The sequence below is a fragment of the Lepidothrix coronata genome, unplaced genomic scaffold (genome assembly GCF_001604755.1).
Source record: "Lepidothrix coronata isolate B3197 unplaced genomic scaffold, Lepidothrix_coronata-1.0 Scaffold31, whole genome shotgun sequence".
Lineage (NCBI taxonomy): Eukaryota > Metazoa > Chordata > Aves > Passeriformes > Pipridae > Lepidothrix > Lepidothrix coronata.
The window spans coordinates 3,594,533-3,611,651 of NW_016690211.1; the positions used below are offsets into that span (position 1 = coordinate 3,594,533).

General features: G+C 37.1%; 1 protein-coding gene across 4 annotated transcripts in view; it reads left to right on the plus strand.

The window, feature by feature from the left end:
- The window catches only part of PARP8 (poly(ADP-ribose) polymerase family member 8), a 119,001-nt gene that overhangs the window by 59,834 nt on the left and 42,048 nt on the right, over positions 1-17,119 (plus strand). For all 4 annotated transcript variants that reach the window (XM_017811361.1, XM_017811363.1, XM_017811360.1 and 1 more), the window contains 5 exons: positions 4,705-4,794; positions 6,107-6,180; positions 8,570-8,647; positions 12,930-13,024; positions 16,524-16,584. In XM_017811361.1, the coding sequence (XP_017666850.1) occupies positions 4,705-4,794; positions 6,107-6,180; positions 8,570-8,647; positions 12,930-13,024; positions 16,524-16,584 (398 nt within the window). The remainder of the gene's footprint in view (positions 1-4,704; positions 4,795-6,106; positions 6,181-8,569; positions 8,648-12,929; positions 13,025-16,523; positions 16,585-17,119) is intronic.

Sequence of the window (17,119 nt, forward strand, 5' to 3'; positions counted from 1 at the left end):
AGGAGTGAGAAAGTGCCCTGCCTCTCTTTGGCATTGTAGATAAAGCTTGATCTTCAAGAATCTGAGCAGCCTGGCGCAGGGCCAGCAAAGAACTTCTGCATTAGACCTTGATGAGACTACTCATGTTCTCCAAGATAAGCCTGTGAACTGTGCATTGATGCCTCTCAGGGTTAGTTGGAGCCAGGAATCCATGCAAGGACCTTCAGTAATGTTACTTTGCAAAGCTGGGTTGGCAAAAGCATTTGTGTGACCATGCGGCCAGTCTCAACAAGGGGAATTATTCTTAGGAAAGACAACCAGGTAGTAGCAAAAGCTAGTTTTCAGGAAGCTTATTTCCCCAATTTCCTTCACAAAGAGACTGCATAGGTACTTCAGGCAGCACAGGCTAGCAGAAACAGAAGAGGGAATCAGGGATGACATGTGCTGTGCAATTAATAGTACATGGTAGTACTGTCGGGTTGCACCACACTATGCACCTGTGATTGTTGAATAGTGTAAGTACCATGAATGATATTAAACCCTCTGTACTTTTTTGATCTTTGTCCATAACATCTTTGTACTTTTTCTCAAGGAAATATTTCTTGTTTCTTTTAGAAGCTCTAAAGAAGTATGACTTTGATCTTCTTCACTGATGAGCAGCAGACTATGTCTGATCAAAACACCAGTGTTTGAAGCATATGTACAAAAAAATCAACAGTGGTGCTAAAAACAATGGATTATGTGAAAGAATGCTAACAACCTTTATTAGATATATTTTTAACCAATAAAAACTAGAAAGAAAAATGATACTAATATTAGTCTATTCAATATGTAGAAAGGGGAGAAAGTGAGATTCAAAAAATGCACAGTCATAAATTGATTTACTGATTACTCCATTGCGCTTACAATGAATGGAGAGAAAAATGGTTGGAAAAAATCTTCACCATGTGTTATTAACAGTTTCTTCTACTAAACATCACAAAATTTTACCTCTGGGAACCCCTAACTAAATGGTAAGCTGGAGCACTGAACCAGCAGCAGTTACTCCCACAGCATATGAGATCTCATTTCCTGGCAAACACTTCTGTCTGACAGACCTCAAATTTGTAGCATGTCCCAATGGCCTACAAGCCTGAGTGACTTTGTTGGCCTTAAAACCTGATGAATATTCTCTGCTATCACCCATTATATTTTAAAGGTAGATAGCATTTGAACGTTTCACACTATAGCTAGCTTGGAGCACAGAGTAAACCTGCACGTCTACAAATCAAAATCCAACCCTTCAAGGCTTTGGAAGACCTGATTTCATTCACATCTCAAGGTTTTGCAGGATGTATGTGTGCTTCATGATGAAGAGGTTCGTTAGGAATGCTAATAACTTTTTGCCATTTTACGACTTTGATCATAAAATACTTATTTGGACTTGGTGAACCAGATTCTTTGTCTCCTGTCTTTGTCCTAAATTTCTAGCTTAACATTACTGCTGACCATGGCTCTCTTCTCTGGCATGTGTTTTAAGGGATGTTTCAGGGACATGTCAGGGTGCAATGGTGTCAAGTCTGGGAAGCTGTGTCCTGTTGTCCTCCTCAACTGGAAGGTGTTCTTCAAGTGCTGCTGCTAGTTGATAGAGTTCAGAGCAGCACGTGCTCATCAATAAAAATTTGTAGTCCAAGGTTTAAGTCCATTATCGCATAGCTATACCAGACTTGTGTCCTGTGTAGTTTAAGAGTGTGTAATACAGAGTGGATTGAATTTGTAAATCCAGGACAAGGCTGTCATAGTTGATCATCAGATAAATTGCTAATGCATGCAATACATATATGAAAATAGAAGTCATGAAGTCACTATACAAATGATGTTGATTCAGCTAAAGTGATACCACCAGAAGTAAGAAGAGCTTTGAGTAATATGAGTAATATGCATATGAATGCACTGTCTGCATTGCTGTTGTGTATGCAGCATCACCACCTTGGTACTGATAACTGTGTGTAGCTGTTGCTGAATTGCTTCATAAAGCATCAAATACAAACAGCTGAGCATTAAATTGTACCTATGGAAACTGTAATGTGACATGACAACTTTCAATAGTGGAAAGTGTTTGAAAGTTTCATAATTGTGAACGAAAGCTAAAAATGTACTTACAAAGGCACACTGCAAACTTAACAGGAATAGTGCTGAGACAGTAATGTCTGAAAGTTACATATCCATTGCTGAAATTGTGAAAATAGAACTGAAAAGTTTAGTGGCAGGTAATAACAATTCCAACAAAATACCTCTGTAACAATTTTCTTGTAACATTGGCACAACTGTTGAAAATAATGCTCCTAAGTAGCACTTATAGAATATAACATCAATGAGTAGACTAAAGTCCTATTAATATGAGAATATCATGACTCCTGTGAGAGCTTTTACAGCAGCAAGCATTTTGCTAATGAATATATGTTCAGAATTATTTGTGTTGGCTGACATAAACTTGTAGAACTGCTGTAGTCTTTTATCCCACTGATTTGTGGGTTACATACCTGTTAGCAGAAACATTCTTTTCTTAGACGTCATTAGACTGCAGCAGAAACGGAGAGAACCAGTTTGGCAGCAAGTAGTTTGCTGCATCCCTCCACTAGGTCCAGGTACTAGATCCTCCTCTTAAGAGGAGAGGTGTTCCTGAGTGTAGTGTGTTAGGAACTGGATGTTGAAGAAAACAAACCAAAGCCAATATCTTAATTTCAAGTTTCATCAGATTGATGGAAGATATAAAAAAAAAAACCTAATAACTGCCAAATAGAAAAGGAAAAAAAACGCCAACTTGGCAGTGAAAATCATTATCCAGCTGCCGAGAAAGAATGACAATGGACATAAAAACATAATAAAAATCTATAAAACCTATTACTAAGCAGTCTTTTTTTTTCCATATATGTATGTGTATTCATTGCAGAACATACTGCTTTTCCTAGGTTTTTTGTACAGCAATAAGCTGTAGCACAAGGATTTCCTTTCTCCCATCCTTATATATGGTGTTAGATATATCTAGAACCAAATGGTGTCCTCGCTTATCCCAGTTCATTAGACTCTATGGCAGTAACTTGCACTCTCCAGCCTGGAAAGGGATGGGCCTGTGTTGTTTTTGCCCAAAAACTATCCAGCATGGTGAGGCTGACACTGAAATGATGACAACAAGGTGGAGTATGCAAATAGAGGCAAGACAGGTCTTTTTGGAGAGTGTAAGATGCAGCTGTCCTGGAGGCATAGCTCAATGCCTCTCCTACCGGCAGACAAAAGTAGGAGAAGGAGTGAATGCTGGCAGAAGGGACCCCACTTAATTTGCATGATGCTGTGGCTCTAAAACGTGTCCCTGTGCCCAGCGTGCAGCTGAGCAGACACCAACTCAGCTGATGGAGCAGTTTGCTCTGCCCACTGGACCGCCTAGGAATCGATGTTGGCCTCCTGCAGCACTGCCTGCACACAGTCTGTGTGTGTTGAGCCAACCACAGATCACTCACAGGGCCCTCATGGGACAGCATAGGAGTGGAAGCAGGCAAAGGTGCAGGACAGTGTCAGACTCGGCAGATGCATGTGAACGTGGTAGAAAGGCTGTTTCCCAGGTGGCCAGGAAAACCCCAGGACCCATTTGTGTGTGGCAGTGTGGCTGCTGTTCTGCCCAGGCAGTGTGGCACGCCGTGCTGTGATACAAAGGATGATATTACTGAATTTTCCTCTCAATTAATTTTAATGTCTTTAACATTTTACTGGAAGCACCTGGGTCAAAGGCTTTGAGGTTGCAGCAGTATGTTTGAAATTACTTGTGAGTTCATGAACTTTGCTGATGTGGAACTGAGTTGTTCAGAATTGTAATAGATAAGTCCTTCCTTCAGTTCTTTTATTTGTCTCTTTATCTGTATTGTCTTAATTGTCAGCCTTTCTGCTCTAGAGCACAAGTTTCAATTCAGCCCAGATCATTAGAAAACAAAATACCATTACTGTCATAGGCGGTTCAGCAATATACGCAAAATTAGCTTGTGCAGATAGTACACAAAATTTTGCTGCTTCTTGTTTGTTGTCGGTAAACGTTTGGTTGGAAAGCAAAAAAAGCAACCAAACCAAAAAAACCAAACAGAACACAACCCTCAGCCTAATCCTTATGTTTTTAAAGAAAATTTGGAATAGACTTATCATATTCATATCCATACCTAATGTTTTTGTTAAGTGGGATGACTTTTTTTTCCTGAATCGGGCACAGGAAAGGTTATCCACTGATTAGAAGACACTTCAAACAACCTTTGTGTGACTAGACAAAATGAGGCATGGCTATTTTGCATAATTGGCTGTTAATACCCAGCTCTCAGTGCAGCCTTCACTCTGCACAGCAGATCTAGCTTGAGTTTTAGTATCAGGCATAGCAAAAAAACAGAGAACAAGTATTAATTTTGGAAAAGGTTGGCCACAGTAAGCCTTGTGGTTTGGTTCAGAGCACTGCTAGGTGTGAGTCATAAAAGCCATGACATTGAACTCCAGGGGTTTGCTTTATAAAGGTTGGGTCTGAATCTTCCATTCTTTCTTTTTGTTAACAATCTTAAAAGAAAAAAGCCAAACGCACCAGGAAGGTAGTGCTTAGCTCCCCTAACCAACTTCAAAGTGGTTCCTTGTGGTACAAGGGTGGGACAAGAAACATGGGAAAGGGTTGGCAGAGCACAATGGGACTTCACCATGCAAAATGTTTTTCTTTCATAGATAACACTTATGTTTCCAGTTCTGATAACGATGAAGATGTGTTAGTCACAACAGAACCAATTCCAGTAATTTTCCATCAAATTGCTACAGGTAATCTTATGTCTGGATAGTTTTATCAAGTTCATACTTTGTGAGGAAAGACAAGTCCACATTTAAAGGGAGATGTGTTAATGTATACAGCTGTACAGTTTGCTATTTTCTCACAGTCTTGCCATAGTAAATTGTCCTACTTTCAGAACAGAAGAAATTAAAATACCTCCTTTAAGGATCACCACATTTGTGTAGGCAAATGTGTTTTATTCTTTTAATGTCTTGCAGCCTGTGCTAGAGAAATTCCCCTTGAATAGTTGGAGGTGCTTAATACTTCTCAATTAAAAGGTTTTGTGTTCACATGCTTAAAACTTCACTAAATCTTCACCATTGTAGATGAAATAGTCTGTAACTACCATTGCCTCTGGTGAATTATTTCAGGAAGTTTCAAACAAAGTGGTTCAGCTGTTTCACTAAATTAGCAAAACGATATATTTTTTTCCGAATGATTTTGGAAACCTCTCATTTTAAATTATTTCCTTATTTTTAAAAACTATTTGATACACAGAAAGGTATGCTTGTCAGGCATACAGGCATTTATACTGTATATAATAAAGGTTTGTGAATATTCCACAGAGACATTTTATAATTTAGCAGATAAATTCTCAGATTGTTTCAGGTTACTGAAGAAACTGCACAGACAGTCTTAATTCTGGCAGTTCTTCAGATAGGGACACTTGAATTTGTAATTTTTTTATTATTACTATTGTAAGTCTGTAGAGCTTTTTTTTGCATAACACAGAATTACTTTGAATTCCACTGGAAGACCAGTATGATCTCTGATCACCTGTCTCTGATCTCATTTTTACAGATGTAAATCAAGAGTAATTTTATTGAAGTGGGTACAGTGGCACACAAACAAAATCTTGGTATTATAGTCAGGAGTTTGAAATTAATTTTACTTGCAAATACTTCTTTAATTTGAAAAGAAATGAAACCCATCATTTAAAATAGAGTGAAACCCCATGTTTTATATGGAAGATGATCTGATTTAAGTTTCATGAGGGGTTTTGATTTTTCATTCTTTTATAAATTATACAAAATTAATGAATGATGCTAAATTGTAAATCACAAATTGGCAAAAACAGATGTCCTGGGTGAATCAGCTGAGTTTCAATTCACATTTAAAAACATGGGAGGTAGGGGCTTCCTAATTTTAGACTGTTGCATTGTAAACTCTTTGATGCATTTCATATCTGTAACTTTTTGTTCCTTATTTGCTCTCCTACTGCAACTAAGAATTCCAAGTCTGCTTATGCAAAATGATTTCACATTTTTTCACATATATTCCCTATTTTCTTTTTTTTTAAAGAATTAATAAGAAAAAACAGTGATGTCAACTATTGCTTATCCATAAAATCAAAGTTACAGAGGGAGAATGGAGAGGTATGTATTTCTTGTATACATATTTTTACAGAAATTATTTTAAGAAACAGCAGTAAATAATAAAATATGAATGGTTACCACAGACTTCCTATCAAAGTGTGCTTATGCAATCTGTACATGTTTACACATTTTAAAACCTGAGCATGTTTCATGTGTGGATGAACCAGCGATTCACTTAATTGTGATAGAAATTCTCCTCCTGTCCTAGGAAATGTGGTTTTGACGTTTGTCTCATTTTTTTGTTTGACAGTGGTGTAGACCCTATCTGCCCTAAAAATACAGCTCTCCTGGAGGAGTAGATTGTGATCACATTACCTTTTAGCCTGCTCTTGCACATAAGACCACATCCCAGTTATTTAGCTCACTGCTTCTTCATGCAGCCTGCAGCAGTCCCACTGGAAGCTCTAGACCTCTGCTTGACTCTCCTCACCATAAGTAGGGTCTTGAGTATTAAGGTCTTCCAGTCATGGTTGTATTTATGCTGTACCTGGTGCTAATCACTCCCTGACCAGTCTCATTGAGACATTAAGAAAGCAGTGGCACTAATGTGAAGTCTGCAAGGCTTGACAGTGTTATGGGCTCAAAGAAAGTACCACATAGGCTCCTACTTCAAGCATTGTCAGGAACTCAGGTGCTTGAGTTAAGATTTCCTTTGGTAAGATGGATGCTGTTTCTTGATGACTGCGTTTAAGGCTATGATCTGTATTTGACCTTGGAAGGGGCGGATAAGCATGTCTAGATGCTGTATGCATTGTTAGTTTTTTTTTAGTAAATGAAACCTGATTTGATGCAAAAAACTGCATTGAAAATACTTTGCTTCTACTGGCTCATCATTGTATTCAGTGCTCTGTGAACATGGGAAAAATTCAAGTATGGGAAGAATTCACCCATTTGATTAAAAGCTTGAGATATAGTTAGCTTCTGTGGGACAGGATTTGAACTTTTATTTTGTTTTTAATTGAACAAGGTATTTAAATGTGAAAGTACTGAAAATAAAAACCCTTTATAGAAAGTCTCTAATACTGACCATTTCTGTTGGCTACGCAGTTGAAGGTTTGGTTAGGATATGATTAGTTTTTCACTGTTCTAATGTGAGAGTTTGGAATTTTTGTTCAGTTGAGTCCTGTTCTAAAACAGATTTCCCTTTGAGCTAAGGTTGTTCTAAAACAAAGAAGAATAAAGCAATTTTATTTCTTTTCAGTGAAGTAGAAGCAGAAATTATTTTCATACCTTGTACAAAATTGCTACAAGATTGGTCAAAATACAATTTTTACGCTGTATGTATACATACAGTGAATAGAGCAGAATTTGAAAGGCAGAGATAGGGAAATGGGATTACGATGTCTGACTATAGAAATTGTTGATATGTGTATATTTTGACATTCATGACTATGGATTTTAGGGGTAATGTCTGTTATTTGATTCATACCTCTGATTTCTGTTCCATTACAGCAGTTCTGTGCAGGACATAAATAAAAAAGAAGCAGCTGGTACATCATGTTCAGATTAAAGTGAAGAATTGCCATTTTAACAGGTGGTCTTTAGGGGTTCCTAGTCAGCATAGGTCATAGAAATAATGTATGCATTGTGGGAAACAAGAATTAATATCTCAAGCAATTGCATAATTATAAGAAAAGGTTCCATTCTTGGGAAACAGAATATAACATTTCATCTCATGCTGAGTTGCAGTCTGTACCATGATCAGTTCTATTTACTTGATGCAATTATTCACAGGGCAGCTTATTTAGAGCAGGTTTTACTTAGGTAAGCATATGACTTTCTAATCCTTAACTTTTCACTGTCTCAGAGCACAGCTAGTCAGAAAATTATGTTTGACTTTTCTGGTATCAGCATGGACCTTCTGTTAAAAAGAGTAATTAGCCAATGGTGTGTCAGTTTTTCACAGAAGGAAATGTTAGGTATTCTGTGTTTGGAATCAAATTATTTCCTTAAAGTGTTTGAGTTCATTTACAAGACTAAAGTAAAATAAAATTGCTAGGTCGCTGAAACAGCAAAAGAACTAAGTCCAGAACCAGTCTTGGTGGGTAAGTTATGCTTTGTTTAGCAAAAGCACAGAGTGAAGTATCCCTGCATAGTCTGCTGAATTATCCAGTTCTTTAAAATACCACATTGTCTCTGTAGCCAGACAAGAATTATTGCTCCAACATATATTCAGGTATTTTCATATACCCTGTATTAGGTGCTTGTTTTCTCTCATATTTCACTATTCTTAAAATCAGCCCTCTGGAAAAATTATAATTAAAGGTCTCTTAAGAAAGGATGCTATGAGCTTACTTGTAAAAAAGTAATTCTTGTAGTTATATTTAGAGCTATAAATGCAAGATCAGCATATTACTTTTATCATTGTTAACTTTCCTTTTTCATTAAGGAGTCACGGCACAACAGCACAGTTGAAGAAGACTCTGAAGGAGATAATGATTCTGAGGAATTTTATTATGGAGGGCAGGTAATGCAGAAAACTTTGCATGATTTTTAAAAAAAGTAGTATTTGAAAGTTCTTTTGTTTTTTCCATTATAAATTTATGATATTTCATTATGTTATGGATAGAGTGCCATGAGTATATGTACGTAGTGTTTTGTAGCAAAAATATTATGTTATACTTTATCTCAAATTCAAAATAAGATTACATTGTTTACATCTGCAAAGCTGTTAGAATGGAAAAAGCAAATATTCTCCAAGAAGCTTGAAAATAGAAGCTAGTTGCTTACTTCCAGGAAATAGCTTATCCCATTATTGATACAAATCTGGCTGGGAAGGCCAGCTGGATCCAAATCTGTTTCCTTCTGGAGAACTGCCATTTTTTAAAGTCAAGACCCCTGCATTTTAATGGTAAAAATGGTTATTACAAAACAGTTTTGGTCTAGGCAGTTCTTCTTCTGAGCTCTACAGTAACATTCACCTTGAAAAATGCAGCATATTTTGGATGAAAGTACTGCTCTATGTCTTTCCTTCTTGTTCCCTCAGCAAAATTAATTATTACATTCTCTTATGTGTTGGGAAATAAAATCTTTTCATACCTTTTCCTTTCACAATGCGCTTCACACTGGTAGGCTCTTCATGCAGATTTGTTATTTTTTAGCCTAAATGTTTCCCCAAGGAATCATTCCTCACTTAATGTTATTAGAACTGTTTATTTCGATGAACATTTTAACAAATTACTGTAGCTGGTTATGAAAGTTGTCGCTGCCTTAGCCTTGAGTCTGAAGCCATCCGTGCCAAGGCTGCAGGAGCATGCCAGCAGTGCCAGCAGGGTGGGTCGGTGCAGAGAGCGTGGGATGCTGATGAGCAGGACATCGCTGAGCCTCTTCTCTTGCAGAGCCAACAGTGCGGTGGGATTTGAACACAAAATACATGTCAAGGTTCTTTACAGTTAAAAAAAAAAAAAAGGCATGCCCCTGAAAAGCTATTAAAAGTTATATTGAAAGTGGAACTGAAAAAATGTATTTTCAGTGTCAGAAATAACATGGGGTATTGACTCATGTTCACTTTAGAAACGACTGCAGGAATTGCCTCCCTTCAGCTGCTGACTCCTACAGCCCCATGCTGGCGAGTGCTGGGGAGGACCATACACATAATTCAGTGCAAAGAGCAACGTCTTATTTTAATCTGCCTGAGAGGAAAAAGCTTCTGATCTTGCCCTGTAGTGATGAGTTGTGTGTGCTGGCTTCGTTTTTCAACTCTGAAGAAAGGGCAGTAACCTCAAGGTGAAGGAAAAGGCAGAAAACAGCTGGGAGTGCTTGTTTCTTGAACCACAGCTAACAGATTTGGTAAAGGACGCCTGCCAGTGCCCAAATGAATGAATAAATATTAACACTGCCTATGAGACATGAACACAGAGAGCAAGCAGTACATCATTTTGCAAGGTGTAAAAGAGCTGTGTAATAGGCAAGACTAGTTAGAATTTAGTTGCTTTATATTAAAGTCGAAACTGCATTATGTTGCGTTGTCTTCTTTTTAAGGGATACATTTAACTGAAGGAATTGTAAATGGCAAAAAAAAAAAATTAGGTCTGCAATAAAAATAAAATATCAGATGATTGTTAATGTCTTGAGTATAGAATATCCAAAGCACAAAATATGGAGAACAAGGGGTGGGGGGAAGCATCACAGAAAGTGTATTTAACAAGAAAAAAAGAGGAAATTTTGTATTTAAAATTTCATGGTCAAAGAGACAAAATTCTAAAGAAGACCTGTAGAATTGAAGAAAATACTGAGGGCTCAGAAAATAAATAACAAATCAGGTAATGAACAAAGTCCCTCAAAAGATAAAAGGAACAATCCTTTTCAAACAGTGTTTGTAAGATGTTAAGTGAGCACCAGGTGTATTGGAAAGACAAAAGAGTTGACTGTACGTGTGGGGAACAAGCAAGGCAAGCTCCTTCATTTGAGACAAGTGAGTGCTGTGTCCACAGAGAAAGGGGACAAAAATAGTGACTTTAGCAACTAGTGGGAAGAGATGCCAGTGTAATTGTGTGCAGTACAGTTGGGAAAGATGGAGGGCTTAATTCTTAGCATTTCTGAATGAAAGACATGAGAGCTGCTGATGATTAAACAAGGACCATGGAAGATGGGAAATGGCATTTGATGGGCAGTGAAAAGAGCAACCTTTTGCTTGTAAATTAAATGTTTGTATTCACTTCCTAGGCACCTGCTTGTAATCCTCCCTAAGTATTTAATGGATAAATACTTTAAAGTAGCTAAGTGGTTCAATGGCCTAAGACCTATTGATTTTGAAAGGGATTTACATTTGTAAATCACTTAATCTCCTTTTAAAAAGCAACATTTTGTCATTATGTGGGGCAAAATAATCTGAATAAGGTTTTATATTAAAAACTGAGACTTTCTAGACACAGATCTTTCAGTCAGAGCAAAGTTACCATATTTTTTAGCCTTTATATTCACTTTCTCTGCAACTCTTTGTTAATTCTTGCTTTGAATCTCTATATTCTACATTTGCAAATGAGAACCAGAGATGAAAACAGTAATACTACTGCCTTTGGCTCTGTCTCTGCCTCCCTGTTGTTCTTCAGTTACAGGACATACTTGAAAATGCAGAAATACAAAACTCTGACAGTCTCCTCTGCGTACATCAGCGTGTCTGTGGCACTAATTCAGGAGTGAAAAGTACCATACTGTGGTCTTAAAATATGCCAGAACACTGCTTTGTTTCCTTTTTGAGTTTATAGCCTTTTAGCATCAGAAAATAGATAACAAAAAGCATTATGTTGAGCAGTTCAGTGTTCTGCATAGTATTCCTTTTGGATTTTACTGTTATTGATGCATAAGACTGATTTAAAAATCTTGTTTAGGACCAACAAAGTTGGCAAGTGCACCCCAGCTGTGATTTGTGAAATGACTGCTGTGCTGTCTTTGGAAGCAGGACAGCAATTATTTATGCATCTTTAAAGAATTCTTCTTTGAGTAATGAGCATGTTAAAAGGATTGGTTCCCCCCTCCTTAAAGTGAAAAAAAATTAGAAGGTTTTCTTCCCATACTCTTCTGCTTGGAAAATTGTTCTAACATGCCTACCCAAACTAAGGAAGGGTATTTTATAAACCGTCTAATATGAATATCATTGATACCTCTGATAAATACATGCCTATGGTATGCTGATGAATTCTGTGCCTTATATTTGAAGAAGTCTAATCAAATTATTCTTTACTCGTTCTCACATGTAAAAAAGTGATCATCTGATTATTGTTTTAAAACTATTGAAATTTAATTAGATTGAAATGCACATCTCTAAATATCAGAGCTCAAAGTGTCACAGCACTGGTTTTCTACAGATTGGGATGTACAAATGGAAGAAGCAATAGTGCAGTTGGATGCAGCTTTGCAATAGCAAGAATTGTCTGCAGGAATTCGTCTATAAGGATATAGATATGTGTATGTCTAAAGGGATAAATTAAACTCTAGTGCTTTGCTCTCTGAATTTGTCAAAGGTACAGAGCAAATCCTGCACTCATTTTTGAATTTGTCCAAATCTAGGAAGTTCATTGACTTCTATGGAATTACTGTCATTCTAATAGTTATAAAGAAGTAGATTTAGGATCGCCCAATCAGGATTATATTTCTTGAGAAGAAGGTAATAATGGACATATTTTTAATAGATTGTTATGTGCCTAACGAGGTATTTTTGATTTTGTAGAAGAGAGGAGGATATTAAATATTTTTACTTCATATATTCCAACCAAGCCAGCTCACAAGTTTTGCTTTATATTGTAAGCACAAACATAACTTTTTCCATTTTTCATGTAGAGTTTGAAAAAAAAAAAAGGAGCGGAGGTGTTGGTGTCTAAATAGGTGTTTCGTTACACCTAGTGTATGTGAGAGTGAGACAACAAGAAAGAGTGAGCAAACCTTTGTCCTGTAGTGCTTGGACTGGGATGATAGGACTGGGGAGATTTGGTTCTTATCCTGCTTAACATTTTTGAAATACAGAAATGTCCCAGAACAAACTGTGGGACAGAATAGGACAGATAGATGAGACTCCACAAACAGCAGAACCCTCAAAACTTTTCAAGGCAGAGGTGCCTGCTTGAAAAATCTCATTACTTAGCAGAATAGATGGCCTCAGTGCTTCAGCTAATCAACACTGTGTCTTTTCTGAGCATGGCATTAAGGAATCTTAATGCAATATATTTTGCAGGGGGAACTTTCAAGAGCCTAGATACATGCCAGTAATGAAATAAATAAGAACTCTCAAGATATTTTTCTTTCCCCAATAGGTTAGCTATGATGGAGAACTTCACAAGCACCCACAGCTGGAGGCTGATTTGACAGCTGTGAGAGAGATCTATGGACCTAATGCAGTATCTCTCAGGTACGTCATTGACCTTACTGTATTGTGGAGCCTTTAATATTTTGGATATTGAGTTCCATGTGGACCTTCCCTGACTGCTGAAGCACTAGTCTCTTCTGGTGAAGAAATGCAGAAAGCACATTGTGTCACAAAAGAAAGGAGCGCTGCAAACAGGCAATAATGCTGGGTTTTCATTTTTTGGTTTAGGTTTGGTTTTTGTTGATGTTGTTCAGTATAGGTACAAGTGGCTGTGCTGAGAACAAGCCTTGGGAGCCTGTTCTGAAACATCATTGTCTTTTGCAGTTCTGGTGGTATTTGATCAGGCTGTTGTATTTTGTTGAAAATTACTAATCAACATTTCTCTAAACCCTTGTTAAACTCCTTTTCTGTCATGCTCTGTATATTGCCCTGGAGGTGAACAAGAAGAATGATAAGCGATTTAATAAATATTTTCCTTAGGGAAGGACTGAAGGAATTGGATTTGTCTAGTCTAGAAAAAAGAGAAGGAAAAAACACAGTAACAGTTTTTCTTCTTCAAAAAAGCTGTTCGTAGGTAGAAGGAATGATCAAAAATTCTGTATTGTCATCATGAGAGACAATAAAAAACTAGGATTTCATTAGAGGTTAGGGAAGCTTTCTAACTGTGAGTATCTAAAGTATCCTGCACAGGGAAGTGATGGAACCTCAGTCAGATATGGATTGCTAAGAGTAATTACACAAAAATTCTGTTGGACATAGATGACCATGCATGATTCTGCCATAGGGAATATCTATATGATATTTCAAATATGCTTCAGGTATTTATAACTTTATTTTCCATCTGTGTAATCTTAATAATTTCATAAAAATAACAGGTATTTTTATTTCATAAAAATAACAGGCAAGATGTAACAGACCTGTCAGAAGTATTGCAAGGAAAATATCGAAGTTGTCGTACAAACCAAGTAATAAAATGGAGATAAGATAATAATCTTAGGCATACATATACTACAAGTAATTATTTCCATTAATCTCTAAACAGTAAGATGTGTTATTTTGTCATAAGAAGAGAGAACATGCCTACAACTATGGTGTACTACAACTGTTCAAATTAAGTAGGAATTTACTACATTTTGAGGACCTGGGGAGTTGTGTGTGGGTTTAGAAAGTGGATAAGTTATCAGTTGCCAAACTGATAACTATGAAATTGAGAATACCTTGATTATAAGTTTCCTCACACTCCTAAAATTGAAATATTGTATGTAACCTTTCAGAAACTTTAATGCATCTAATTTATTGAATCAACTGATTCCCTGGAAGCATTGTGATCCCCTCGAGCTCAATGTAGTTAGAAATTGGCTTCTGTGACTGCTTTTGGCATGTGTAAAACTTGAATGCTTCATCCACTCTATTGAGGTTGAAAATACTTACAAATTCTTGGAAATAAAAACCACAGCATTAGGCATTCAGTTTCATCACTCTGCTGCAGCTCCCCTTCTATGAGGAGAGAGAAGTTTGCATGACAGGGTCTACTAAGATGCATATTTCCCAGCAAGTTGACCCTCTTTTGCATAGTCTCTTGCTGTCACAGAGTCAGCTTACTTCTAAAAGTTAGGTTCCTATACCAGCGTGCTTTTCACCACTGCTCTTAGAAATCTGACCACAAAAGCCATGAGAAGATGATCCATCCAACTGATCCAAACTCTTCTGTATCTCTTTACACTGTTTATGCATTGATGGACAGAGGACCTCTGGGAGCTTCAAAAGCAAGTTACATTCATGAAGCCATTTTAGGCAGCAGATCATAAGCCGCAGGTGTTGGAATAAAACATAATTTCTTCCTTAGTTTCAGTTTGGGAAATTTAAACTAGAGTCAGCATCATGTGTCTAAAATCCATCTTCTAAGATGGTGGTATATTGGGGGCTAAGGGATTTCAGTGAATATGGAAGTTTCACGGTTAGAAGTAATTTTTATCTTACTCTTTCTTCCACTAATACTTCTGTTACATTAGTTCAACTGTGCTTCTGTTTAATTTATAAAACTATCCTTGTTAACAGCCTTTTGAATCTCAGTCATGTAGGTAGCACCAGCCCACATTCATAAATATTACTTAAGAGTGCGTAACAATCTTTGGATCTTCTGGAAAATGAACAAAAAAACCTCATGGCACTGTTGTGTAGGGTAGTGGCTAAGCCATTCAGTAAGTGGAGAGCTCACTCACTGTTTCAAAGACAGGTTTTCAGTGAATTGTAGGAGCTCAGCAAGTGCCTGTACAGTTCTGGGTGAGGTGACACTGGAGGAGCTGTAAGCATGGCTGGGAAGCCTCGTGTAATACAGCCCTGTCCAGCCATTCACCTGCCCTGTGTGTGCCATGTGTGGACACATCAGATCCAGAGAGAGAACTCGGGTTTGCCCTGACCAGAGAGAGCCATTGGACTGCCAGGGTTTGGTGGACGGGGCTGTCTTGGCCAAACTTAACAAGAGGCCAAGCAACTTCCAGTGCAAACTCAGTCCTACCATGGCTGAGAGGCCACTTAGGTAGGAGAGTGTTATACTCAGAAAAAATTTTAATATTTCGAAATTGTCTTATGGGCTTACTTATGCTCAGCTAGTGCTATGTACTTCAGTCTAGTTTAATAGAAAAGCATGGAAGTCACCATGAGAACAAGCATATGAATGCAGTGTAAAGAAAAAAAATTAGTGACTAGAAGCTAATCTGTAAAAAAATTAAGACTGATTGCATTTTTACAGTATTGACCACTTAAGCAATTTAAATGAAAAGGAAAGCAGTTTTTTTATTCAGGTACATGAATGAGTATTTTCTAGGCCTGTTTTTCAGAAGTCTTTAAGTATGTAGGGGAGGGCAATCCAAGTGAGTCAGAAAATTAGAGACAGAAAAGTCACAGTTTAAATGTAGGATTTCAGATGGCAATGAAATACCTGTTAAGTATTTCATTATGTATAAGTTATGTATAAGTTAAATCTGAACCTTGGGAATTCCAGCAATACTACACATAAGAAAGAAAAAAGGCAACTATTGCCTTGAGCACATTACAGGGCAGTCTTTAATTTTGACAAACAAATGCTTGAATGTATGAAGCAATCTCCCCCAGTATAATATGTTCTCTAGGCTATGTTTTATTTGTCTACAATGATTTATCTCTAGCCTCTTCTCAGGTTACTGGCTGTTAATACTAGCTGAAATACTTTTGAAAATTACAGGCGCAGCACGTGACTATTAATTTTCTTTGTTTATTTGTGGAATACATGAGAGAAAAATACATCGCAGCAATAGAGAGATTTTGGGGGAAGTAGAAGAAAAGATTTATCCTGTTTAAGCAAGATTCTCTGAAATAAACTTACAGTGCAGCAGACAGTCACCCACTGGGAATATTAATCCAATCTATGTAAATGTGTATTTGATAACCATTCTGATTTTACAGACAAGATTATCCTTTATAAAATCTTCCCTGTTGTAAGTATTCCTGGGTTGAGGAGTATCTTAAAGAGCTCTAATGTAATGTAATTCTTTCTTTTCAGGGAATATGGAGCCATTGATGATGTAGATATTGATCTACATATTGATGTTAGCTTTCTTGATGTAAGTGATCTAATCACAGAATTACATAATGAACGTTAATACCCGTTTAATTTTGGGGTAATACACATCAGACTCTCTAGACAACCACTGAGACTTTCCTTTTGTGGAGACTTGATCTTCACAAGTGGCTGTCACATTACTGATTGATACTCAGTGGAAAGATTTTGTTTTCCTTTTATGATCACATTGTTAAAATGCTTTGTAGGTTTTTATTTGCTGCATGTGTATTTCCTTTCAAACGTGCTTTGTAAATGGTAAATGTTTTAACAAATATAAATGAAATACTTTTTTTTTTTTAATGTTATCCTAGACATTAGTCAGGTAAAAGCATTTAAGCATTTCTTACAGCCCTGAAGGGAAGAGGGCCTTGGCTGGAGTGCTTCTTTACAATGATTAGGGAGAGGCAGTGGTGCTGTCGACAGGCAGCATGGCTTCTGTAACAGTTTGCTGTCATTGACTTCACACTTCCTCACTGCATCTGTGCGGTAGCTTCCTGGACTCTAGATAAAGAATAAAAATTAGAACTTTTAAGGGC